General features: G+C 49.0%; 3 protein-coding genes across 9 annotated transcripts in view; 1 reads left to right on the top strand and 2 right to left on the bottom strand.

Moving 5' to 3' along the window:
* Positions 1-1,383, top strand: part of UNC5A (unc-5 netrin receptor A) — a 62,119-nt gene extending 60,736 nt beyond the window's left edge. For all 3 annotated transcript variants that reach the window (XM_086676370.1, XM_086676387.1, XM_086676413.1), the window contains one exon: positions 187-1,383. In XM_086676370.1, coding sequence (XP_086532496.1) covers positions 187-352 — 166 coding nt within the window. In that variant the 3' untranslated portion in view covers positions 353-1,383. The remainder of the gene's footprint in view (positions 1-186) is intronic.
* On the bottom strand, positions 1,354-24,281 carry HK3 (hexokinase 3). Of its 2 annotated transcripts, XM_025923566.2 has the most exons (19): positions 18,431-24,281; positions 14,705-14,826; positions 11,276-11,438; positions 10,918-11,072; positions 10,712-10,831; positions 10,527-10,622; positions 9,507-9,606; positions 9,242-9,425; positions 8,640-8,795; positions 8,261-8,494; positions 7,603-7,898; positions 7,352-7,491; positions 7,153-7,272; positions 4,650-4,745; positions 4,366-4,465; positions 2,417-2,600; positions 2,162-2,317; positions 1,765-1,998; positions 1,354-1,676 (listed from the first exon to the last, which is right to left on the bottom strand). In XM_025923566.2, the coding sequence occupies exons 1-19, from the start codon at positions 18,489-18,491 to the stop codon at positions 1,532-1,534; spliced, it is 2,862 nt and encodes a 953-aa protein (XP_025779351.1). In that variant the 5' UTR covers positions 18,492-24,281; the 3' UTR covers positions 1,354-1,531. The 2 variants fall into 2 exon arrangements, with proteins under 2 accessions (XP_025779351.1, XP_086532485.1); XM_086676359.1 differs by lacking the exon at positions 8,261-8,494.
* A 228-nt stretch (positions 24,282-24,509) lies between these two features.
* The window catches only part of UIMC1 (ubiquitin interaction motif containing 1), a 118,504-nt gene continuing 115,834 nt past the window's right edge, over positions 24,510-27,179 (bottom strand). For all 4 annotated transcript variants that reach the window (XM_086676460.1, XM_086676724.1, XM_086676533.1 and 1 more), the window contains 3 exons: positions 26,652-26,715; positions 25,558-25,600; positions 24,510-25,002 (listed from right to left, as the gene is read on the bottom strand). In XM_086676460.1, coding sequence (XP_086532586.1) covers positions 24,792-25,002; positions 25,558-25,600; positions 26,652-26,715 — 318 coding nt within the window. In that variant the 3' untranslated portion in view covers positions 24,510-24,791. The remainder of the gene's footprint in view (positions 25,003-25,557; positions 25,601-26,651; positions 26,716-27,179) is intronic.

The raw sequence follows: 27,179 nt of genomic DNA on the forward strand, positions 1-27,179 counted from the left end.
TAGGATGGGTGGGGTGGACAGGAAGCTCTGTGGGCCTTGCACCCCATCCACCAGCACCCAGGGTGGTCGGTGCACTTGGTCGAGGGGAGGTCCTGCCCTTGGGTGGGCTGAGGGACAGGAGGGTACAGCCTGGGGTAAGGCAGGGCGCTAACTGGCTCCTGTCCCCCCTCCCCACCCCCTCCACAGCCATCTCAGCTTCTTTGCCTCCAAGCCCAGCCCCACAGCCATGATCCTCAACCTGTGGGAGGCGCGGCACTTCCCCAACGGCAACCTCAGCCAGCTGGCTGCAGCAGTAGCCGGACTGGGCCAGCCAGACGCTGGCCTCTTCACGGTGTCAGAGGCGGAGTGCTGAGGCCAGCCAGGCCTACAACGCCTACACTCTCACCAGCTTTGGCACCCACCAGGGACGGACAGATGCCAGACGGGGCCCTTCCCCCATGCTCAGGGGGAGCTGTGTGGACAGGCCCCCTCCTGGCAGACACTGTCCCTTAACACTGGCCCTTCAGACCCTGCCTACACTTCTGCCCCTCCAAGGCCTGCCTGGCCAGGCTGGCACTGCCACCTGCTCTGACCATGCCCTGGCCTCTGGGGCCCACCCAGGGTGGACAGTGCCTAGAGCCCAAGCCAGGCCCAGCCCATCTGTGTGTGTGTATGTGCGTGTGATGCTACCTCTCCTCCTGCCCCTGGCCAGGAGGCCGCATACACACGGGCATGCGCGCACACGCTGGGCTCGGGACATGGCCCCCAGAGCTCCTGCCTGAGCTGGACCTTATGCAAACATTTCTGTGCCTGCCAGGTAGGGGCACATCTGAGGGGCCTGGCTTCAAGCCTGTTAGATTGAGGGCCACAGCTGGACAAGGGGCGGCCCCTGGGTTCAGGCACACGACCACCGCACGGGCATGTGCCCATGCATGTCTCGTGTTCTCATCTCACATACTCCCCTTCTCACACACACACACACACACACACGCTCATCTCATGCTGTACACCTGGAGGCCACTCACGTCTCTCACACCCAGTATCAGTCCACATCTGCCTCTCACATGCTGCCCTTCTCCCACCCACCCAGGGACACCCAATGGCTCCTCCCTGATCCTCCCCCTACCCCCAGCCTGGAGGAGCCCTGCCCAACAGGGCATGTGAATATGCAATGGGAGTCCCGGGCTGGACAATGGCAAGTGTGCGTGCCGTGGCGTGCCCGCTCCTGGGGCTGGCCGGTTCCCCCATGCGGGGTCTGTTGTGTGAAGCTCGTGCCCTGACTCTGTCTTAAGTGCATTCGTGCACTTACACTTGGCCTTATGTACACAGCCTTGCCCGGCCGCCGGGGTGCGTAGGGATTTTAGCGGACGTGAATGTAAATAAATTATATATATATATTGCTAACCCAAGTGCTACTTCTCTCTGAGAAAGCCAGAGATCAAGGCTAGTGGCCACAGAATGGCCACATTTGGGCTATTCTGGGAGTCCTGGGTAGCTGGGGACAGGTAGGACCTGGGCCCTGGTCCAGCAAGGGTAGTTCCTGGAGACTTCTTCAAACATGGTCCATCTGGGCAAGGCGACAGGCAACCGCAGTGACCAGGGCTGCACCTTTGCCAGACCCATCTTCTGACTGCAGGAAGGTGACCGCACAGCGAGGGGCTAGCTCCCTGACTGTGGCTGCCACCAGGCCGGAGAAGCTGTGAAGGAGAGGGGCTGAGGTAAGACCAGGCCAGCCAGACCCCCAGCCAGCCATGCCTCCCTGCTCAGCCCAGCACCCAGACTCACTGGGGGTGCAGCTTGTAGAGGGTCCCATCCACCCCCACGGATACAGTCAACTCTTCTAGGCCCCGGTTCTCACGGATCTTCTCCACCACAGCAGCCACACCCGCCCCACAGAGCTGGGCAGCCCGCTGAGACACAGCCTGGCACACCTCCAGAACCATCAGGGCATCATCTGAGGTCAGGGGCAGTCCCAGATCCTCCAGGATGGCTCGGACCTGCCTCAGAGCCAGGCTGTCACTGAGGAAAGAAAGGAAGAAAGCACAGAGAGCCAGAGTCCTGCATTAGCTTTCCCACCTCATGACATCTCCATCCTCTGGAATGGACCTCCCACCAACCAAAATTTTTATAAGCGGATAGATTCCTTTGGGAGGTGGAAGGAGGCAATGCAGGCCTCAGGTACCTTTCAATCTCAGAGAGAAACTTGGTCTTGAAGATGTCCCTGGTCTGAAGGCACTGGGTCTGCTGGCCCCGGAAGAGAACTCCAAGGCTGGTCAAATGCAAGAGAATGTGGCGGACGATCTCCCCAAGGTACATGCCACTGATCATCTTCTCAAAACTGCAAGAAAGCATAGGTGCACAAAGGTCAGGAGACCCCACCTGCTACCATAACCAGTGCCAGCCACCACCAGCCACCTCTTTCCAACCCAGCCCATACCTCTGCTTGCCAGGGTTGATGGATGCCTGGTCCACATTTGCATCAAAGCAGGTTCTGAGCAAGCCCAGAGAGCCATCATCCCCAAAGGCTCCCCACTCCATATTGATGCACATGTGGCCTGAATCCCCAGCCACACTTGCCACATTCCGAAGTTCCTCCATGTAGCAGGCATTAGTGCCAGTTCCTGCAGAGAGGCCAGACAGGGTGGAAGCCATTTACTGACATGGATAAGACTCCTCTGAACCCTTCCCAGACTGAGATGGCAAAATTTGGGTTCATGTCTTACCTCTCCATTTCCCCACACTCACAACCTGTGCCAGATCCTGATATGCCTTCCTTCCTGACATTCCTTCTGAAGACCCTGGAGCATCAAGGCCTCTGGGCCTCCACTACTTTCCGTACAAGCACCACCATCACTGTATCTTCCATGCTACCCCAGACCACCCCTGGGAGATATGTGAGGGAGCCTCCCAACCCCTGCTGCCTGCAACTGAGAGGCCCAATCTCCCTACACTGGCTTTCCACATCTTTAGTGAAACCAGCAGGTTCTGGCTGGGAACCGGGGACATAGGAATCAAGACATGAGGAGCCCTACAGTGGCCAAAGGTTGGGCAGTAAGCACATAACTCTGATAGTGCCTGTATGTACCCATGTAGAAGTGCAAATAAGAGCATCATGGGAGCCTTAAGCACCACTGAGTCTTCCTGCCTAGAGGGTCAGGAAAAGCTACAGAGAGGAAATGATGTTTGGATTTTACCTTAAAGCCAAGAAGCACAGAAAGGAAAGGCATTCTAGGCAGAGGGCATACTCTGGGTAAAGACATCCCCTCCCTCTCCCCCAGTACATGGTCAGCTCTAGGCAGGTGGTCTCCTTGTCAGCCCCACCTGGAATTCCTCTGACTAGTTGTTTATTCACATAGCAATCTGGGCACACCTCTCCTGAGCATCTCTCCATGCTAGGTTCTATTTTCAAGAAGCTCCCAGTTTAAAGGAGGCTACTACATACCTCCTTCTCTGGGAGACTACCCAAAGAGCTGTGGGAGCCCTCCTCCCCTGCCTAGACAACCCTCTCTCTTCAAGTCCCATTCATGTTGGGATCACTTCCTTTCTGATCTTGGCCTTGTCACCCTGATGTGTAGAGTCCGATTAAGCTCTCTCTGCCACATGCTGTTCTGGGCTCAATTCCCACTAAATGGTCAGTTGTTTGTTTGTTTTAAAGTTTGTTTTTTTTTTTTTTTTTTCATTTAAGTAATCTCTACACCCCACATGGGACTTTAACTCACGATCCTGAGATCAAGAGTGACATGCTCCTCTGACAGCCAGCCAGGCACCCCATGGTCAGTTTTGAGAAGACAGGTATTTCCCCTGTCTTTATGTGGTTTCCTGACCTTTCATCCAGGCCCTATCTGGCCAGAGGAGAAATGCTTAATAGAAACTTAGGATCTTGGACTACCTGAAGGACCCCCACAGCTCATTCTGTGTCCTCCACCCACAGCCTCTACTCAGTTCCAAGCACTGTATATGTACCATGAGCTAAGCATTGTCCCACACTTTGTTGCCTCTTGTTTCATCCTCATGACCCTTGAGACAGGCATTATCTCCATCTTAGAAGGAAACTGAGTCTCTGGTGATTTGGCCAAGGTCATACAGATAGAAGTGGCAGAGCTAGTATTTCCACCCAAATCTGTATGACTCTAAAGCTCAGAGTCATTTAACTGAAGGGCAAACTGGGGCTCAGAGAGCTTAAATGACTGTGAATCAGTAGCTGAGCTGGGCTAAACAAGCAAAGTTTAGACACCCAGTCCAAATGAGTGTTGCAGGGCCTAGTTGGGTCAGGCAGGAAAGATGCCACATCCCCAAGACCAGGGGAGTGTCCAACCTGAGGAATCAACAGGAAGCAATGAATTAACACCAGGCAGTAGGAGCACAAAAAAGCAGGGCCCTCCTCACCAACGATGAGGCCGACCTCACAACGGGGATCCTCATAGCCACAGGACATCATGGTCCCCACCGTGTCATTGACAATGGCAACCACATTCAGCTTCACTGCCTGCACACAAAAGGATGCTGCTAGTTGCTGGGCAACGTGGTCGTCACGGCAACCAGCGCTGGACCCAAAGGTCTCTACTGCAGAGAGCCACCCACTCCACCCCTCTGGGTCAGGAAGCAAGGGACCCTTTGCTCCCTTCAAGGCCTGCCACAGCCCCAAGCATCCCTAGAGGCAGACTCCTCACCTGTTTTCGCTCAATGGCTTCCCTCAGCAGACACACAACATCTTGGCCCTCACAGTCTGATGCATTGAAACCCTTTGTCCAGTTTAGGAGGATGCCCTAGGGTGGGACCAAGGTGGGGCAGGAAGGTGAAGGCCCCTTGGAATCTCACTCACCCTCCCCAAAGCCTGCATCCCATCAGAAGCATACGATTTCCCCTCTCCCCAAACAGGATCCCATACCCACTCTGCCATATGGTTGAAGGCCTTGCCCTCTGCCCCTCCTAACTCTCCAGGGGCCTTCCTGTGTAAAGAAAGCTATTAATAACCATCTGACCTATGTCTTCTATTATTAGTGCCAGAATGCTCAGATGGTCTGAGAGTCTGGATGTTTTAAGACGGCTGCCCAGAAGGAACAGCCCTTCATAACTGGGTTAGGAATGAACCGAGCTGATAAAATGAGTGCTATGTATGAGAAGAGGGAGGACACAGAAGGCTCAGGGGTCCAAATGACAGAAAATTCTGCTCTTTCAGAAAAAACTAGCAAGAGTCACTTGAGATGAAGGAAATTGAGAAATTAGGGATAGAGCCGTGTCCATAGCAGATACACTTGTGTGTTCCAGATATGAGTGCAGGACAAATGGAAAAGCCAGAATCCAGACACCTGGGCAGAATGGGAGGAGACAAGACAGATAGGCCTTTATTGTGAGAAATTGGCCTTAAATTGTGAACTTAGTGATGGGCTTGGCAGCGTAGAACTATTCATTTCTAAGTGTGCTTCCTCTGAGGGTGGGGGCAGGAGGAGTTAGCCTACTGCTATTAGAAAATGGCAGCTCTGCCCAAAGTATGAGCATGCAGAGCAGCTATGAAAATCTTTGGGGCAGGAGATTTTAGAACTATTAACCGACATTTCCCCCAACAATATTTCCTTTTATCCTTTTTCCTATATAACCACAGCCAGACTGTTCTATGCTCATTGTATTGAAACCAGAAACCAGAGAGTGAGAGGGCAAATGAGGAGGAGGGTTAATGTGGGGAAGACAGATCATTAGTAGCAGCAAAACTTCCCTGCTCCCAGACAAGAGAAAGACCCCTGGTCTGGGGAAGGGGTGCTGGGTGTGAGGGACTGAAGTTTTGGAGTTTCCTGAGAAAGGTGTCCTATGCCTCTTCCTGGGCCATTCCCCTGTGTGGGAAGGGAGGAGACAGTAGAGATTGGAGTGACCTGACAGCAGAGGAGGTCTCTGTCCTCCTTCCCCTTGGAGGGGAAGGTGAGTTGTCAAGGAAGGTGTCAAGAACCAAGACAGGAAGTGGCAGAGAGTCCACATAGCTGGGGCCTGGGCATCTCCTGACTTCCCCGAGTATCTGCACGTACACAACAAAGGATGCTGTGCAGTTGGGAGCGACCCCTACCTGGGGAAGGAGGTCCCCAAATTGATTATCATTAAGTTATCACTCCTCAAAAGAATGTGGGCTCAACACAGAAATTAAGTTCAGTTCTAGAAAATGAATAGGACCTCGTTTGTTGTTGCATGCCTGATTTTGCATCCTGAGTCCCACCTTCTCACACCTTACAAGGAATAATCAAACGGTGCCAGGGTGCTTAGCCTAGAGTGGAGGAGACCAGCAGACAGACAGTGCTGAATGCTCAATTCCAAAGGGCCACTGTGTGAAAGAAAGCAAAATACAGAGGCAGGTGTCTGAGAGAGGTCAGAGCTGGAGCAGAGGTGAAACCTGCACAAAGGCTGGGTGGAGAAGAGAAAGCAGAGCTTTTTCAGTGAGCACAGGCGTGGAAGAATGTGGTGGGCAACTTTAGGGGCAGCAAGCTCCTGATCACAGGAGGCTTTCTGGCAGAAGCTGGGGTTGTTGAAGAGGAGACTCCTGGGAACTTGGACCAGAGGTCTGGGAGGAGCTGTCTCCATGACAGGCCTCAGATGTATGCACTGAGAAGTCCAGCATTCTTGTTGAAGGACATGCAGAGGTGGATGCTTAGTGGGTGCTGTGTCTAGTTCTGTGCTGCTCTGCCATTCCAGTCAGGCACCCAACACCAAGCCAGGGCACAGCAAGGCCAGGAAGGGGAGACATTCAAAGAAACTGGACAACACAGCCGCTTGAAATACAGGAACAAATGCTCTTCCCTGCAGGTCCCCTAGATCGGTACACCAGGGCTGTGGGGGAGACAGTCAGTGTGTCCCCTCATCAGCCCTGATCTGGGCCTACACTGCTCCCGAGTGCCCAGACCTAACCTGGCTCCACTTTCCTGCCCATTGGCAGCCCCCAGGGGTATCCATGATCTTTTCCACCTCAGGCCTCTTTATAGCCCTAGATTCCAGGCCACACCTCCTCCACCTGCACGCACCATATCCAGGGAAACGGGACTGAGTGCTGGCCCAGCACAGCAGTGCTTCTGCCCACCCCTAGCTCCAGCCCAGGATACCTGAAGCCCTCTCCCAGGTCTCCTGCCCATTTCATGAAGGGGATGAGGGTGGAAAGCCCTTGGGGATGGTTTCTCCTGGCCCTCCCTCCCTCACCTGATCCAGGCCAAGCTGCCTGCATGGGAAGGAGAAGGTGAAACCCAGGGGGAGGCTCTGCCCACTCAGGCCTTGCTTCTGCTGGAAGTCCACAATGCAGTCCACAATGTGGTCGAAGAGCTGAGATACGGGGCAAGTCAGAGGGTGGTCCCATCCTGGCTCTTCCCCATTCTTGACATCAGGTCCAAGCTGTGAGTACCTGCTGTCCAGAGCCCTGGGCCACACACTCTGGGATGGAGTAGACCTGGCTGGTGATCTGCACACCTCCTGCAGTTACACGTACCAGGAGGACCCGGAAGTTGGTGCCCCCAAGGTCCAGGGCCAGGAAGTCCCCACGCTCTGTGGGACAGAGACCCTCAGTGCCAGGACAAAGCTGGTGGTTCGACTTCAGCACATGCTATGACCTCCAGGAACCCATAACCCAGACCCACACTTAGGCCAGGTCCTCACCACTGCCATCAGGCGTGGCCCGTACATAAGTGGGCAGCATTCGGAGGGATGAGGCCTCCCCTTGGAGCCCCTTGGCCATGGCCTCCTGCATCTGTGCCTGCACTGCTGCCAGCTGTTCACGGTTCAACCGGAATGGTGCCAGGGTCTCTTCCAGCAGGCGTCGGTGAGCAGCCAGGCGGGCAGCCACAGCAGTCACCATTGCCACGCCCCGGCCGCCCCCGTCCACAGAGGGAATGAAGGAGACGTCACATTCAGGGACCAGGAGCATCACGGTCTCCTGCAGGATGCTGAGGAAACTACACAGACACATAGCAAGCATACCTGGCTTGGCACCTGAACCTGAACCCCAGGGCTTGCTGAAATCACTCCAGATCCCTTCAATTCTAAATCCATCTGTGAACCAACCATATGCCCAGTGTCTCCATTGCTCCCAGTGCCCCCAGAGACCCCTCCCTTGCACACCCAAAGAGAAGCATCTTTTCTCTCCCGTGACTTCCTCTGGCTTCCCTTAGTCCCCATCTGACCTCACTCTGCTTGAGTGCCACTTGTACCCACTGCCTGGCACCCATGCTACCACAGAGTACCCTCTGGGTCTCTATGGAAAACACACACATGTTCTTGCTACCTGCTCACACAGGATTGTGTGTTTTTCCCATACCTGGGATGTCGCTCAAACACTCGGCCTCCGGTGGCCACAGCGATCTGAAGCATCTGCTGCTCCCGGCTGTGTTGGAGGCGGGAGAGAACAGCAGCCAGGGCAGCAGCACAGAGCCGGGCAGCCCGAGTAAACACGGCTGTGCACACGTACCGCACAAGCTCAGCATCCGAGGCTCCCACGCTCAGGCCCAAGTCCTGCAGGATAGCATGCACACGGGCTGCCCCGGCCAAGGGGCTGGAGGGACACAGCGTACTGGGACTCAATAGCCTGGAAGCTCCCTACCCACCCCCAGCCCCAGAGCTACCTGGGGGACAGAGCATCCTTCCCTCTCCCAAGCCAAGAAGCCCCTTGTCTAAGCCCACTCACTTTCCCTACTTACTCCTCCATCTCAGTCACATGCTGTAGGAGAATGCTGCCTCGGCTCAGCAGGGCAGGGGAGGTGCAGCCGCCAAAGAGGGCTCCTCGCTGGGCCAGGTGAGCCAACACAAGCCTCACCAGTTCACCCAGGTACAAGCCCCCAATCATCTTCTCAAACCTATAGGTAGGAAGTATGGCTGGACAGAGCCTTTCTTAAGCCCTCAGCCCACCTGGCCCCACCTCTAAGAGCCCCAAAAGAAGGATCATTTTCTTTAGGGTCCCCAGACTGGAGGTTCTAGAAGCAAATGGCCTTCCAGGAGATAGGTGGGTGTTTATCCAGATTTTGCTGCCCCCTCTGACTTAAGTTGGGTTCAGAGGGGCTCCTGGAGGGTGGCAGGACCCAAAAGAGGGCAGGGAACACCTGTCAGGAATAAGGGAGGGCTAAGTGTTGAAAACTCTGGGTTCTAGAATCTTAAGCCCTTAATTCTTTGAGCCTGGCCAGGGCCCCCCAGGTTGCAACCTGGAAACCCTATGAGCAAGCAAGAGGGAGGGTCCTGAGTTCAAGGATAGCAGTGAGGAAGGGAGCAGAAGAATGGTAAGCTCTAGAGCAGAAGATCAGGCCACCTTTGGGCACCAGGATTCAGGGACTCTCGGTCCAAGGCATGGTCAAATGTGGTCAGCACTGGTCCCAGGGCTTCATCATCGCCGAAGGAGCCCCACTCAACGCTGACGCAGACACGACCCCGGTCCTCATCCAGCACCGCCACATGCCTTGCCTCCTCCATGTAACATGCATTGGTGCCAGTGTCTGGCAGGGATGACTCCATCAGGACCTGCCCATCAGGTAGCTGTGCCCTCTACCCATCATCACAAATGGCCCACGGCTCACCTACAACAAGCCCGACCTCACAAGGCCCAACCCCTGGCTCGCAGCCCATCATGGTGCCCACTGTGTCATTCACCACGGCAACCACATCGATGCTGTAGGCCTGGACAATGGAGAGGGCAGAGGTCAGGGCTCTACCTATGTAGGTAGAGTGGGGAACCGGGGGGATGGGCAAGCCTAGGGCCTTGGTTTGACGGAGGGGTCCTGGCTTTGATGGAGGTTCTCAGAGTCCATGAAATATGTGTGCTCATGCCCACACATATATTCTAGGCCATCCCACCTAGAGGATTTTCCTCCCATTCCACACTTCCCCTTGGCTCTTCCACCCCCAGCTCGGGTCCTGGGACTCTCAAAGGCTTCAACCTCAGCCATCACCCCCAGAACACCAGCATTCCCCACAGGACCAAGATGAGGGTGAGCAAGCATGGCATCTGGAAAACTGCACTGTTGGCACCTGGCTTGCTCATCCTCATCTTGGCCTGACTTCCCAAGCCTGCTCCTCCCAGCCCTGACTACCATCCACTAGCACCACTGTATTTAGTCACATGAATTCAGATCCACCTTTCTCAGGCATCCAGGCTTTTGCACATACTCTTCTCTGAAACCAGACCTTCCACCCCAGGCCTAGCTTATACACCTGGAGAATTCCTCCTTCAAATCCCTGCCCAGGTCCTGGTGTACCTTTCCCAGTGCTACCGGAGTCATTGGAACCACCTCCTTGACAGGGACAATCTTTTGTCAAAATGCTTTCCCACTAGACTGTGAAGTCCTTGAGGACAGGGTCAAGTCTTTTCATCCTTGTTTTCTCCTACAGTCCTGAAAATTTTTTGACCTTTCCTAGCCTCAGCCTCCTTACCTATAAAATGGGAATGGTAGCAACATTCACCCCAGAGTTAAACTGGATAAAGGATATAAACAGAAAAGGAAAGCAGGCCTTCCCAGGAGCACAGGCACAGCCTATGTATGCTGGGCCCAGGCCCAGGCCACACAAGCTGCCCTCCCATTGCCCTTGCCTCTACTCACCCCCTGCCTCTTGATGGCATCTCGTAGTAACTGGACCACGTCGTGGCCTTCCACACCACTGCACCTAAAACCTTTGGTCCAGGAAATGAGGGTGCTCTGGGGGCAGGAAAGCTGGGTCACTCCCCAGCAACCTTCATAGGGTTGTGGTTCCTCCACCCAATGTTCCCATGCCCACTCTGCCTCACCCTGTCCAGTCCTGTCTGGTGACAAGGGAAGGAGAAGCTGAACCCAAGCTGCAGATCCTGAGTGCTCACAGGGAATGCATCCAGGAACTCAGACAGGCAGTGGGCAGCAAAGTCAAAGAGCTGTGGAACAGGTTGGGGGCTCAGATCTGCCCACCAGAGCCCTGGTCACCCAGCCAAGCCCCAGAGACTGGGCAGTGACCTCTCACCTGATGACCAGGACCCAGCATCACCTCTGGGGGGATCACAAACTCCTGGCTCCGGGGCTCCATCCTGTGTCCTTCAGTGCCCATCAGGGTCACCCACAGAACACGCAGTGAGGCCCCTGTGGCCCCCAGCTCCAGCACCAAAAAATCTCCTTGCTCTGGGGCAGAAAGGTCACAGAAAGGCATGAGCTGGCAAGACAAGCCCTCTGCCTCCCAGAAACATTCCCAAGGACTGTAAAGTCTCATTAAGAGAGCTTAGAGTTGGGAACCTTAATGGGAAGAGGGATAAGGAACTTCTCCCTTCCCCAGATCAGAACACTCTCCCCAGGCCTGCCCACCCATCTTAGTCTATGTCACCCACCAGTGCCATGTGGGGTGGACCCCACATATGTGGGCAGCATCCGGACAGCGGAAGCAGGGCTGGCCTGCCCCCCTAGTGCCTGCTCCATAGAGCCCAGGAGGCTGGTTTGGATCTGCTGCAGCTGTGTCTGTGTTACCTTGAATTGCTGTAGGCATTCCAGCACCTGGGGAGAAACAGGCTAACATCTGGGCAAGAGCCCTGTTAACCTAGCCAAGCTCTCTCACTCCAATCAGGACTGTCCTGCCTGGCTCACACCTCCTCTTCTTGCCAGTACAGACCAGCACCTCCCTTGACTTTCCCAGAAGCTGACTAGAGCCCTTCCTGAGCTCTTTCTGAGCCATGCTGGTCTCCCCAACACCTGCTCAGCCCCACTCCTCACCTCTTCACATCCCTTGGCTCTCTTTTATAGCCTGCAGCTTACACTGCATTCCTGCATTCTTAGAAGGTTCCTTCTTAGAGGGGAGACCCACACACTTCCTCCTCCTGCTCCATTCTCTGGTAGCTCCTTCTCAGATCCCTGTGTCCCCTGCCCCTTCCGCTTCTTTCAATTCAGGGTTTAGTGAGGCCTCTCTCCTGTCGTACCCCTGACTCACTCTGGCTCCCCAATACCCAGAGGTGAGCTGCTCAGTGAATTGTCATTGAATGAGCAAATGAACAAAATGTGTGAATGAATCTCAAGTTCAGGTTCTTAATCCATTTGACTCTGGAACCTAAGTAAGCCCGGCCCAGGAAAATTTGGAGGCTACACCATGGAGGACAATTGGCCATCAGTCATCGGCCATCAGTCAGCCATCCTTCCCACAGACATCGATAGAGCCCCTACTACATGCCCAACACTATTCTAAGCACTATATGTTGCATAACCAGCTGAGTTCTGTTCTTGTGAAGCTCAGATTTCAGCACAGATGCAGAAAATAAGCAAATAAACATATATTCTGGTAGAAATGGTAGATTTTTTTTTAAGGCAGGAATAGAAGTTTGAGAGTGACCAGGGGAGGAAGAGGTATTTTTGGATATTGGTCTGGGAAGTTCTCCCTGAGGAGGTGACCTAAATGAAGGAAGGGAACAAGCCATTTGAAGATCTGGAGAAGAGGATAAAGGGATTTTCTTCAGAGTGAGGGGATGAATTGGGGGGAAGGCTGGGCTAGGGATGAATCAAAGTGATGGGAGGGGTAGGCAGGCAAAAAGCAGAGAATAGGACACCCCAGGTTCTTCTCCATCAGGCTACTGTGGGGGAGTTTAAGAGGACCCCAGTACCTCATCTGTATGTGGAAACCTCCCCCAGATGACTCTCCGGCCTGTCCTTCAAAGAGACACCAGCAGGGGCGCCTGGGTGGTTCAGTCGGTTGAGCGTCCGACTTCAGCTCAGGTCACGATCTCACGGTTCGTGAGTTCCAGCCCCGCGTCAGGCTCTGGGCTGATGGCTCAGAGCCTGGAGCCTGCTTCCGATTCTGTGTCTCCCTCTCTCTCTGCCCCTCCCCCATTCATGCTCTGTGTCTCTCTGTCTCAAAAATAAATAAACATTAAAAAAAAATTAAAAAAAAAAAAAAAAAAAAGAGACACCAGGAGCCCTCCTAGGTTTGCTGGAGAGTCCCAACCTGTGACTCTATTTTCTAGTCTCCTGGCCTGAGCCTTTCCCAGGTCCTCACCACCTGTCCCACAAGAATTCCATTCCAGTGCCCCACGCTGGACCCATATCTGTAAAGTAACCACCAGGCATATGAATAAGGAGGCAGGGAGAGCCAAGGAGGAAAGGATGTTCAGTGAGGGAGATGCAGGCGAGTTGCTCCCACCTCTGCTTAAGAAGAGAATGGAAAACAGATTCCTAAGGAGGCAAATGATCCTACCTGGAGTGCCAGATGTTCAGTTCCGTGTTTACATTATAGGGGATGCTTCTAGCAGCCATGTACACTAGGAGGGGTTGTTCATGTGTTACAAATGATGAAACTGAAGCTCAGAGAGGGATAGTCATCTGCGTAACCCAAGCAGCTATTAAGGGACAGAGTGGGATTTGAGCCCAGAACTGACCGAAGAGGGGTTTCCATATGAATGTGAAACCTTATAAAAACTAGCAATTTCACCTCAAAAGAACTCAAAGCTGATGAAGGTTGCAGCGAAGAAACTCCAAAGGATGAGAAAACTTACATCTGAGTCCTTGTTCTGCCACTTCCTGGCTGTGTGGCCCTGGAATATGGCCAAGAGAATAATAATACTCAGAAGGCCTGAGTCCCCCATGTCAGGGGCCATGTCATTGCTCACTTCTGTGGCCCAGCCATGAGTTGTGTACTAGGGAAACGTTGATAGCATGGTCTGGAGCAGAGACTGGACAAAGGTGAAGTGGGAGCATGAAATGCAGTGAGGGGTGATGCCCTCACAGTTTAGGCAACAAGCCAAGTCCAGCAGATGTCAGAATAAGCTAGAAAACTAAAGAAACTGCAGGGAACAACTCAAGAACCCTTTCACGGAGGCCTCCTATGTGCAGGTCCTTTATCTCCACTAGTTCACTTAATCCTCCAAGGGGGTGGGAGGATTAGACTTTATTTTCCTCCATTTTACTGATGAGGAAACAGACTAACAGATATGAAATGACTTACACAAGTGTTTCCTGCTTGACGGTGTGATATGCAAGGGTTTCTAAATCTTGGTCAAGATGACAGAAAAGAAGGGTGCCTGAGTGGCTTGGTTAGTTAAGTGTCTGACTCTTGGTTTCAGCTTGGGTAATGATCTATGGTTTGTGAGTTTGAGCTCCGAGTCCAGCTCTGCTTGCAATTCTCTCTACACCCCTCTCGCTGCCCCTCCCCCACTTGCTCTCTCTGTCTCTGTCTCTCTCAAAATAAATAAACTTAAAAAAAAAGACAGATGACAGAAAAGAGAAACTCAGTCTGAGATAACCTGAGGCTTATGGACTATGCTGCAGAATAACCTCTACATTGAGTTCAGCCCTGCAATCATCTCTGTGTGCCTGATTGCAGTGGCCATGTGGAAGGGAGGGAGACATGCAGGAGTAACTAAAGAAATAGGAGAAGGAAGTGCCTTAAAAATGCAACTTTCTACCAGAAAACCCCAAGATGGTCCTTTCTAGACTATGCCAACCCATCAGGGCAGGGACAGCGCCTATGTGGCAAGGTGGCAAAAGCAATGCCTTTGGAACTGAAACACCTCAGCTGAAGCTCCTGTTTTGCTCAACTAAAACTCAAATCACTTCACCTCTCTAAGTCCCCTCTTCCTCAGCTGTAAGATGAAAAGATAATCCCCACCTTGCTGTTGTGTGGAGCCACAGAAGAGGTAGTTACCAGATCAGATCTGAAAGGCTTGGTTAACTAGAAAGGGCTGCATGGCTGTGAGCCCATGGCCCCACTGCATATTCAGCTGATCCTGCCCTTGACAGCCTTGAATAGGCATGAGACAGAAACCCAGTGCTGCACTTACCAGCTCAGAGCTGTCTGAGGGGCAAGGCAAGCCCTTCTGGGAGCAGCTAGGAACTCCTTCCCTTTGCTGCAACCCTACTGCCCCAATGGATTCCATGTGTTTCCACAATGGGGGGCGGCCACCTATAGAAGGAAAAGGACAGCCCTCATGAACCACACACTCTGCAAACCCTCAGAGGCCATGGACCTTAACTTTCTTCCTTCTTAAGGGGTCTGGGAAGAAAGCTGTGTGCAGAGCTCAGAACCTCTGACCATCAACGGATCCTTTGGTAATCAACCAGAAGGCCTTCATTTTCCAGAAGCATGTATATTAACAGAGCATTAGGAAGACTGATTTCTAATCCTAATGCCATTTATTCATTCTGTCATTTATGTACATTTACAATTCCTGATGGCTACTGTGCCAAATGTTGGGGTACAAAGGAGATGTAGCCTTTGGCCTCAGGGATTTCAGAGCCTTACCAACAATCATAATACAGTTGACATGGGCAGTAACAGACATGGACCTGCTACTGTGCTTGGGATTTCAGGGATGTTCCAGAGGTTTGGAACAAAGGGTGTGTGGTAAGGAGGGGCCAAAGACTTGCTGGAGAAGCAGGCAGGCTGGACTAAGAATGGCCTTTATGCCTAGCTAAGGCATGCAGATTTCATCTTTTTTTTTTTTAAGTTTATTTTAAGAAAGAGAAAGAGAGGGTGAGTGGAGGAGGGGCAGAGAGAGGGAGAGAGAGAGAATCCCAAGCAGGCTCTGCACTGTCAGCACAGAGCCCAATGTGGAGCTCAGTCTCACGAACCGTGAGGTCATGACCTGAGCCCAAATCAAGAGTTGGACACTTAACCGACTAAGCCACCCAGGTGCCCAGCAAACTTCATCTTGAAGGGAGATCTAAACAGGGATGGGTTCGCGCTTTAGAAAGGGGTTCCACTAGTGGCACAACTTCGGGCAGGTCATTTCTGACTTCTTTGAAATTCAGTTTTTTCATCTGTAAAATGGGAGGAAATATCTACCATCTACCTTCACAAGGTTCTTGTAAGAATTGAATGGAGTAAGACAGAAAATGCTTTGAGGGGCGCCTGGGTGGCTCAATCAGTTAAGCATCTGACTTTAGCTCAGGTCATGATCTAACGGTTTGTGAGTTCAAGTCCTGCATTGGGCTCTGTGCTGACAGCTTGGAGCCTGGAGTCTGCTTTGGATTCTGTGTCTCCCTCTCTCTGCCCCTCTCCCAGTCACGCTCTGTCTCTCTCAAAAATAAGTACACATTAAAATAAATAAATAAATAAATAAATAAATAAATAAATAAATAAATAAAGTTAGTTTTGGGATTTTTTTTTTCCTTCAGGAAATTTAATGTGTAACACAAACATCAGCTCATGGGTGGGTTTTGGAAGTATAGTGATGCAGAATGGAAACAGCCCTGTGCTCAGAGTCGAGGACCCAGCTCTTCACAAAGCAGCAGCACCAGGTCTCTAATCTGGAGGCCTAATTTCTTCATCTGCCAAATGGGGACCAATATATGTCAAAGGGCTATGTGGCGCAAATGAAATAATGAGAGCAAAAGAACCTTGCTCAGGGTGTGCCTTCAGATTTATTTAGATGAATCTGAATTGAAACTCTATGAGCCTCAATCTCCTCTTCTGTGACAGGACAAAAATTCAGTTCTTGTGAGGATTAAAGGAGTTAATGAATCTGAAAGCCCTCTGCACACTGTAAAGGACTGTAGAGATGTTTGGTACTTTGCTAATTCAAGCTAGAGGTGGTATTGGTGTTCCAAGAAGTTCCCAAGGGAGCTTTTGGTGATTCAGGTGCCTTTCAGGGTTAAGAAAAAGGGAAAATGCAGTGGAGGCCCCAAGATGAGCAGAAGGCATCTGTCCACTGAATTACTCTACCTCTCTTCCTATAACAGCAAAACTTCAGGAAAGATACTTTTCCATCCCTGCAACCCCTCCCCATCTTCCACCCCCATGATGCCCATGAATTTGCCCTCCTACTGATCACCTAGGATCTCCTGACTGCCCAATCCCAACCTTTTCCTCAGTCCCCACCCTTACTGTCCTCTCTCAGTCATGCAAAGCCATGAGCATTCTTTTCACTGTAAAATTCTCTTGTCCCTTGGCTTTGACAGCCAGTCTTTCCTGGGCCTCCTTCCTGAGTCTCTCATAGTCTTCATAACTTCTTCTCTCCTCTCCCCTTAAATAACACCCCCCTCTCCTAGTTTCTGGCCATAGCCCTCTTCCCCACACTCCCTTTGTATCATCTGCAAGGTTTGATTGAGGCCTATGTGCAAGGGCTCCTAAATCTACCCCTGTCCTGAACCAAATCCCAAATTCTAATGGTCTGTTAGACATTACTGTCCAGATGATAGAGAGGCTCCTCAAACTCAGTAGTCAAAGACACATTCATTTTCTCCTTCACTTTTCCCTATGAAACTTTTCCTGTCCTCCACATTGGCTGGAGGCATTAAGGTTGCTCACTCTCACAGCTATTCAGGTGCCTGTCTACATCCTTGACCCTCACTTCCTCTATGCAATCAGGTCTTACGCTGAAAGAGCTAAAAATGGAAAGAGTTCTCCCATGTATCCCCTCCTCCTGGTTCCCACTGCCATTGCCCAGACCCCATTCCCATCTGATTATTCCAACAACCTCCTAACTGATACTTCTGCTCCAATTTGTATATCTCCCTGCCCTACCAACTACCAACATATCACCAGACTATGCAAAAATGCCATTTCCCAGCCCTATCTCCCTTAAGGAGGTAAACCTTCACATTTTGATGTTCCCACTGCAAGAAAAAAAAAAAAAAGTCTAAAACTCTTTATCACAGCATTGCAGGCCCCAAGCTTTCTCTCTTGCTACTCCCACTCATAGTCCAGCCACACTTACTACAAGCTTCACCCTGTCTCCTGCTGTCCAGCCTTCATTCACGGTATTCCTTGACTCTGGAAGTACTGTGTCTGAGTCATTTACATCTTCAGCCCAGCACAAGATTTGGCATAGGTAGGTGCTAATACAGCTTTGAAAAATTTGGGGGTTGGGGGTGGGGTCCTTATTTGGAGAACTAAGAAATGAGTTTCTAACAAATTTCCTCAAAGTAACATATACCTAATTTCCAAAATCAGTCAAATGGGAATGTTAACTCCACGTATGTTACAAGTTTGTTTCAAGAATAAAATGGGATAACTAAGGCAATTATAATCTTAGTAAAGGGCCAAGGGTTACACACGGGGTGAGCTTTCACTCCCCTTTTGAGGCTCAGCTAACTCAAACATTCATTCACTCACTCCCAACTAATTCAATCATATATTCACTCTCTTACTCATTCACTCTTCTGTTTGATATCTATTCCATATTTCTACATGCCAAAGACTGTGAAGATTCCCCTCAATAAATCTCAGTGTTTACACTCCCAGTAAATGTATCCCTGTTTGTCTCTTCCAGCTGAGCCCAGTGGGGAGGGACATTTCTTCCACATCCCTAGATTCCCAGAACCCAGCCAGGGTCTGCACATGTTTGAGTAACTGTTGGCCTCTTAGCTTAACTCAGCTGAATCAGCTACATGAGGTGAGACTTCCTTCTGAAAAGTATCCACAGATCCCTGCCAAGGATGGGAGCTACCACTGAGGACATCTGGCTTAGTCGTTCCAGCCTCCACTCCCCTAGCATGGGCCAAGCTGGAGAGATGAGGACAAGGGACTGGGGCTAAAGCAAGCAGGAATTAGAAGAGGCTCTTACCTGGGAGAAGCAGTTGGTCACTTTCCTCGGGCGTCAGCTCTTCTCTCTCAATGTGAGGCATCCCACTGAACTGTGAAATGAAACTCACAAGTCACCTGAGTTGTCATGTCCCACCCTCTTCCTTGGCCACCACTAACTGAACATCAGTTAATTCAGGAAGGTGCACTTCCTTCTGAGTCTGCCTTAAGAGAAGCCCAGCACAGGCAGGGCTATGGTGCAAACTTAAGCAAGATGAAGCAGGAAACTGGAGCCCTGAACTAGGTCAAGGACCCTGGGACATCCCCTCTGTAATGCTGGGAGCTCCGTCCACTTTACAAACACTCAGAGTCTGAGTTTTGAGTTGATGGCTTACCCCTGGAAAGATGGAAGAGCCTAGCATGAGAAATGTACAGTACAATAGACAATTTTCCAAAATGTAGTACTGGGGCAGATGGGTAGCTCAGTCAGTTGTGTCAACTCTTGATTTCAGCCTCAGTTGTGATCTCCAGACTCGTGGGATCGAGCTCTCCATTGGGCTCTGCACTGGCAGCATGGAGCCTGCATAGGATTCTTTCTTTCCCTCTCTCTGCCTCTCCCCAACTCACACACACTTTCTCTCTCAAAATAAATAAATCAACATTAAAATGTTGAAGTACTAATGTGCAAGAGGCAATGTGGGAACACAAGAGGAAGAGACTAACTCTGTTCTAGAGTGGGCAGGGCAAGTTGAGAAAGCTAAGCCTTGAAGGAAGAATAGCAGTATGCTGGCAGAGGTGATCCTTGACAAAGAGAAGATCATGTACAAAATCATGGAGCACAAGGCACCTTCATGGAATGGGATGCAGCTCCAAAGACCTAAAGAAGATATGTGTAGGTGGGGATATATAATGGGAAAGGTGGCAGCCAGACTGTAGAGTCTATCCTTGAATTGGTAGGCCAAGGGGTGGGTGGAGAGAAAGTAGGTTCATACCTTGGGTCTTCTCTACCAGAAAGGAAATGGGAATCTCAGGCTGCAGTACAGCTGTTGGCCACAAAGCTGTTTTTGCCCAAATTGGTCTTCTTGAATACATAGAACCTTGGGGTATCACTATGACCACTCCTATGGTCTGAATATCTGTATCCCTCCAAATTCTTATGTTGCAAACCTAATGCCCAAGGTGAAGATATGAGATGGGGCCTTTGGAAGATTAGTCATAAGGGCAGAGCCCTAATGAATGGGATCATTGCCCTCATAAAAGAGGCCCTAGAGAGCATCTTTGCTCCTTCTGTCATGAGAGGATATGAGAAGTTGGCAGTCTGCAACCTGGAAAAGGGCCCTCACTCAACCATGCTTGATCTGAGACTTCAGTATACAGACTAATAAATTTCTGTTGTTTATATACCTATCTGTGGTATTTTGTTATAGAAGTCTGAACAGGCTAAGACACCCACCAAGACAGGAGACCAGACATACTGCACCAATTTTCATTTCTGAGAAATTGGTAAGCAGAAATTTTAAAACTCTGGTCTACCTCAACAGCAGTAACCCTACCATTATCTACAGATAGAACATGGCCTCCACGTGACACCAGGGTGGAGACCAGGGATGATGGCTCTTGTATTAGTTTTGGCTAGATTAGTGCCAATCAGACACATGGGCTCTGAAAAGCAGGGAAACTGAGGGTGGGGTCAGGAGGACAGAGTGGCCATCACCCACAGCATAACATCCTGCCTAGCCTAGGGCTCTAGTCTCTCTCAGCTTAGTTTAGTTGGAAGAGAATATGGAACTGAATGTGATTCATGCTGACAGCCAGAGTCCAGTCTTCTGGGCCAGGGTGAGGATATGTTCCTAACAAGTAATGCCAAAACTCTTCATCCATGTTTCCGGAAGTCCTGTGTCTATTTCCCCAATACCCTAGGCAGAGTGTCGGGGAAGTTCTGTGTCAGGGCCTATAGAGGGTGGAGGTTGCTTGAGCTTGAGGTCTGTGAGCAGCTGTGACAGTCCTGGCTATAGCAGAGGCATAGTAGTAGCCAGCAGTTCTCTTTGGACGCCAGATGACCACTGACCAACAAGAAGGACAAATCCTGACAAGACTCTCTCATAGCACCCTTAGTACCAATCTCCAGCTGTCCAGGAGGAACCGAGGGATGGGAATTGGTGGTCAGGTCATTGAAAGGTGGGCTGCAGCCAGGGCTGGGCTAGGAGCTAGGCTCTCCCTACTCGGAGCTGTTCATAGTCTTGCTTCTCACAGCTGACAGTGCCCAGCAGCCAGGCACACAGGTTCAGTAAGTTCCCCACCATTCCTTCCACACCCTTTACTCCAGGTGTGCCTTGCAGACTTCCTACACCCATCAAGCTGCTTCTTGCTGTTAAGTCTTTGTTCATGCTGGTCTATCTGGAATAACCTCCCCCTTTGCCCTCTCTAGCCTTGTCACCAAATTTTTCCTATCCTTTATACTTCACGGGTGCCTGGGTAGCTCAGTCAGTTAAGCGTCTCTTAATTTTGGCTCAGGTCATGATCCGAGTCATGGATCATGCTTGGAATTCTCTTTCTCTCCCCCTCTGCAGCTCCCCTGCTTTAAGTTAATAAACATTAAAAAAAATTATATTTGAATCATCACCAATGCTGTGGAGCCTTTCCTGAGAAGCTCCTCTTGGCCCTGACCCCAGCTGAGTGTGGTCTATTGATCTCAGGGTCTTGGATTGGCTTGTATCATTGCATTGACAACAGTCTATTAAAATAATGTTTGTCTTTCCCCATGGACTCCCAAGAAAATGTTCCTTATTCATCTTTGGAATCCCATGGCCCAGGTTCTAGACCTGACATGTAATAGGTATCAGTTAATTTGTGTTAAATCGAAGAGCTACAACTTCAGTAGTACAGGGCTTTTGAAACGGAGAGTTTCGAAATAACCTCTTCCTGCTTTCCTGGTGCATATAGCTTCAGCAGCCTTTCCACTCTGGGCTTATATATTCTTCTATCTTCCCACTGGTATACCCTCCACTTAGTATCTGCCTTCTCCTCAGTCCAATTTCTAAATCAACTTAGGGCCAAAGCTGCTCTGCCTCACAGGTGAGAATGAGCCCATCCAAACTTAAAACTTCCATTGAGTTTTGGGACTCAAGTGGGAGGTAGGAGGTGGTGAAGTACACAGAGCATTAGCTCTAGTGTCAGGCAGATGGGTTAGAATCCCATCCCATTTAGCTGTATGATTTTAGGCAAATCTCTTCACTTCTCTGAGCCTAAATTTTCCATGCATAAAACATGGAGACTAATTTTTCCATAGGATTTGCCTCAGGTTGGGTTTCCCCAGAGGCAGACCTAATTTGAGTGCAAATATCTTAACTGGGAAGTGATCCAGGCCAGGGCTAGGATGAGGGTGATCCATGTGAGGTGTGCCTAGCTACAAAAGGTAAAGAGGCCCTCTTACCTTCATGTAAGTGCCAACTCTGTCCTTACATGAACCCAAAGCAAGGGCCCCTCACTCTAGTCCCAGCCCTGATCCAGGAAGTGCTGGCAGGGGAACTGGAAGTGAGGTAGGAAGGAAAAGAAAAGCAATTGAATGTACATAACTAAGTTGCTGCTGGCAGCTAGTGAGGCTCAGTCCCACAGAGGAACTCTGTGAGAACTCTGGTGGAGAATGCACCCACCTAACAGGTAAGGAAGCTCAAGTATTTATCCCCCAGCTTCCACCTTTCACTGGTTGAGGACTGCCTCAGGGGCCTAAGTCCTGGCATCCCAGCCTGTGCCAATACAAAGCTAGAGAAGTACTAATGCAGAGAGTTGCAAATTCTTGCAATAGGTTACTGTGGGTATGTAATAGAATGTTGAGTGCCCAGGGGAAATGGGCAAGGCACAGCCTCTGCTAGAGGATGAAAGGCTGTTGTAAGGGATGAAATGAAATTACACAACCACAATGCCTAACATGGAGTAGTTCTCTTTCCCAATTTATGGTAATAGCTTACGAAGTTCATGGAGCTTTCCAGCTCTCCAAGAATTGGCAACACCAGCAGAACATCTGCTTCCCACCTTTCAGAAGAAAAAAAAAAAAAGAAAAGAAAAAAGAAAAACCCATGGGTCCTGGGTGAGCTCTAAATGCCCAGGGACCCAAGCCTGTTGTGGAAGGCTGGTGGTTGTTGAAGCTAAGACAGTCAAGAGCTCACTCCTCAAATAACTGATTCCTTTCGCATCTGCACCCCACCTCTAGCTTCTTTTACTTCTCACCCTAACACTACTTATGACATACAAAACCAGCATCACATTAATAACTGCTGCCATTTACTTCTCATCTTCTATGCGACAGATACTGTGCCTTTATATACATTATCTTATTCCTTAGAACACTGTTAAGTATGATTTCCCCATTTTATGGACAAGGAAACTGGGTCTCAGAGGGAAACATATCAGAGAAAGGGGTTCAGACTCAGACTGATGTGATACTCTTTCCACTGACTTTTTGTCTCTTCATTGTCTCACTAACGCCTCTCTCATGGGACCATGGGCACAGGGGGAATAAAATAAATGAGCAGACTTTACCAAAGATAGGGATGGTAGAGTGTAGGGAGGGGGTAAGGAGTAAGGTCATGAAGGGCACTGGGGAGATGGATGTTTTCCCCTGACTAGCAAGTAAGCCTATTGGTCCTGGTCCTACTGACCCATACTCGCCTCCAACAATTTGCCACTGACCCATGTTCTGGGGAAACTGCTCAATTTTAAGCTAAAAAATTCACTTTCTAGAATCAGCCTTTTCTCTTCTCTTCAGGAAGAGAGAGAAACATATTATCCCACTTATAATGCTCTACCCTCCAATAAATTGCCAGTAAATGAGACTAGTGAGGATTAAGTTGATGGGACATAATAAACTACTTTTTGTTAGAAGGAAAACAAGAAAATAATCAATACTAGAGTAAAAATACAGCATTTGCTTTAGGACTGAAGATGAGGGGCACTGTGGTCTCACTGCCAAGGACAAAAAGTGGCTTTATTTATTTCTCTGAGCCTTTGTTTCCTTATCTGAAAATTAGGGAGGGTAATACCTACCTCATAGAGTTGCTGTGAGGATTAAATGAAAGTACATACATTGCCTAAGCCACAATAGTTCCTCAAAAAACAACACCTATTACCTTACGTGATGCTGGCCACAATGTCCGTGCCACCCAACACCAAAACATGGAATAAATAGTGTGCATACCATGCTGCCTTCTTTTAACTCAAAGAGCTTGTGTGCAAAGGCTCAGGCAGGAAACAATGCCTTAAAGGCCTTTGCTGTGCCTTCCATCCTAGCTATCTCTGAATCTCCAGTCTAACACACCCTTCATTTTCATCTTTTTTAAAACCAAGGAAAAGGTAACTTTGAACTTGATAAATCAGAAGTTAGGAGAGTCTGAGTGGTGTCCCTATTTACCCTGTCCCAGGGCCCATTCCTGGACAGCAGCCACCTCCCACAGTCTTTTATCACATCTCCAAATCAGGTTGGGCCAAAGCTAGCTTTCTTAACATCCTTGTTTGGTCATCTCCCACAGGTAGTTGCTTCTGCCATTCGACATCCTCTTATCTTTGGAGTCTGCAAGTACACTGAAGACAGACCACATCTCTGTTCTGCACCGAAAGCTCCTGGGCAATGTGGTAAAAAATGCGCACTCGTCTACTAATACACTGAAATAGAAGTTATTTCCTATTGCTGCTATGACCTTTGACAGGAAGAGAACCAATCTGTTTTAACAGATATCCCTGGCATCCCCACTGGTTAATCTAGGAAGAAAAATAATTTTGCATAGGAGCTACTAACAGAGCATTCAATTCCTCAAAGGTCCTATGCTCTGGCTGAGAATTCTTAACTAGGTGAGGCAGCAAGATGAAGTGGTAGGTCACCGAATGGTAGGGACAGCAAAATAAGAGGTAGGATCTGATGCCTTGGCACCTTCCACAATGATGTCAGAAAAGGTCAAGGAAGTAACCACACAATGCTTAGAATTGCACACTACACATTCAGTGAATATCGGCAGTATGTCAAAGACCAGTAATGGAATTAATTTGGAAACATGTAATTTAGGAGTCTCAGAACTAGCTCCACATTTAAATATTCCCAACCCAAATCCAGTAACACAGAGAAAAAAAAGTAAAATCTCCATCTTATTGAAATAATATTTCATACAAACATAGATAAATATATTTAAATTTTCTTTTAACTATAAGTGAATCCAGATTGTTATAAAACAGAATACTATACACAATGTCTGTATAGCTTATAGAAAACATCAAAACGAGAATGCTGAGTGGGTGCTGGTGGTGAAACCTGTAGGGCCAAAACTTGCTCAACAATGAAATAGGGGCCACTAAGGCTTAATGACCATGGCCCACCCCTATCGCTAATGGTTTTGTGAACTCTGGACCCTAGAAATTCAGAGTTTTCTCCTTCTTCCTTTGCCTGCTTTGGCCCGTGTCCGGCTACCTGGCCGGACAGTAAGTTGCTTTTTAAAGTCCACTAAGCAATCTGTGGCTTCTGAAATGGAAACAAAAGACTTGATGGGAGATTCGTTTAAGTCAAGATGTGCAGGGGAACTCTGCATCTCTCTGCTGCAGCCTGCCTCTTCCATCCCTAGCGAGGGCACCCTAGAGAGAAGGGGAAAAAATTCAGAATTCAATATATACCTACTAATAAGCACTAAGTATGTATCATGCATTGTACCAGGGGCTTTTACATACATTATCAGTTCATATAATCTTTGTAATAATCCAACCAGATAACTACTATCATTCCCTTTTTGCAGATGAGGACACTGGGTAAATTATAAACCCAAAGCCACACAGATAGTGAGAGAATGAGAATTCAGACCCAAATTCCCATTTTTTTTTTAAATTTTTTTTTTTTTTTTACCAAATTCCCAAACTTCTTGAAATCTAAGTCAGAAGACTACGGTTGGGAGGGAAGAATAAGTCATAGCTCTTGCTCTGCCTGTTTTTATGCCATGAAATTGAACTAGCCATCCAATTCTTAGCCAAGATATATTGGGGGTTGGGGGAGGGATCACAGAGAGAGGTCACACAGTTCCATGGTGATTTCTACCTTCAATGGTTTGAATATCACATTATCCATGGAACCCAGGACCAGGCCTACACTTTTTTAGAACTGCTCACAGTCATATTTCAATGTATACCCCAATTCACCTGAGGCCTCCTGTTTCTTTAGACTTGGTCTTTATTTCTGCATCTGTAATAAGAGAGAAAAAGTAGTAATGCTGTTAAAAGTGTTGTAATCATACTACTTCTCACTGCTCATGTGCTTCCTATTTTCTGGGCACTGCTTTTCATCAGTCTTATCCAGGTAGTTCAGATCCCCAAGCCTCAGACCAATGGAATGTTAGTATTAGCATCCAATAGACTCAGCTGCAGAAGTATCGAGGTGAACACTTTTGAATGAACAATCTCTGAATAATCTACTTCAAATCTGGACTTGAGGTACAAGGAGTTGCCAAGGGAACTCTGCCACCTGCAGAGATTCAGAACATGCTGATCTAGAGGCAGCAGGGCGTAGGGCTTGGAGAGGCTGCCTTTTTATAGTCATCATGAGGCAAAACAGATTTATTTGTGAGAATGAACTACCAGAACTAGAAGGTAGGCAAATCTCCCCAGGCTTAAGCAAAAGCTCCTCTTCCATCTACATCTAGTGAATTTTAACAATAGCAACAAATAACAATAGTAATAATAGCAGCTAACATTTACCAAGAGCCTACTTATGCCAGAGAATTTGTTTGGAGCTTTACTAGATATAATCCTTACAATCTATGAAGTTGGTATTACTAACTTTATGCAATGCTCTTAACCAATCCACTCTACTGCTCCATAAATACTAGGCACAAAGAGAGAGTTACTTCCTATAATCCCTCAGGAGCATAGATTGGGACACAAAACTAAAAGTGACACATAAATAATGCACAAAACATTAGAAGGAGGAAGAAATGTCTACATGTCTGGTTTTCCAAGGTTGTTCCTTTAGAAGGTATTTAGGGCTGTGTCATTCCTCTATGATTTGGATTTTTTTTTCCCCACTCAACAGGCTTTATAAAGCCTGAAATGAAACACATGATGAACAAGACAGGGTGTGTCCTCATCTTCTTTAGGGAGATACAACTTAGAGTCTAAAAGGCTGGCTGATTGGGTCAAATGTATACCCACATAACTCCAACAAACAATGAGTTCTCAGTGGCTATTTTTACTGGGCCTTTGACAGAAGCCCAGAAAATTGGTCCTGAAGTCTTCACCTGCAGTCTTCTGCTCAGACTGTTCCAAGAGACTGAGGAGTCGGCCTTCACTGCGTTTTTTTTCCTGTGACAGAGAAAAACAGATGAAAGAGTTATCTCATGGCAGAGAGTCTAAAATACAACCTCCTTAGCCCAGATCACACCTGTCTCCAGGAGAGAGAAGGAATGTGGGACACAGCTCTAGGAAAGTCTTTTGCTTTCTAATAAACGGGGTACACAAGTAAAAACACAAACTGTGATGATGAACAGAATACATCTTTATGCCAAGAATATTATCCAAGAATGGATACCAGAGTCAAAGCAAATTATTCCACCAAGATCATATTAAAGAACAGTAGCCTTTGACCATGATAGATTTGGAGAGATTTAAAATAGAAAATAATAGTTTCACGGTAGCCTCTAGGGATAGTGATGCCAGAAGAATAAACAGGCTCTACAATATAAGCATTTACCTATAATCCCCAACTCCAAATCACTACCTCAAAATCACCCCATTGATATAGGAGAGTCCCTTTCTTTTGTCATGAT

The sequence above is a fragment of the Puma concolor genome, chromosome A1 (genome assembly GCF_028749965.1).
Source record: "Puma concolor isolate L17-30 chromosome A1, mPumCon1.1.hap2, whole genome shotgun sequence".
Classification (NCBI taxonomy): Eukaryota; Metazoa; Chordata; class Mammalia; order Carnivora; family Felidae; genus Puma; species Puma concolor.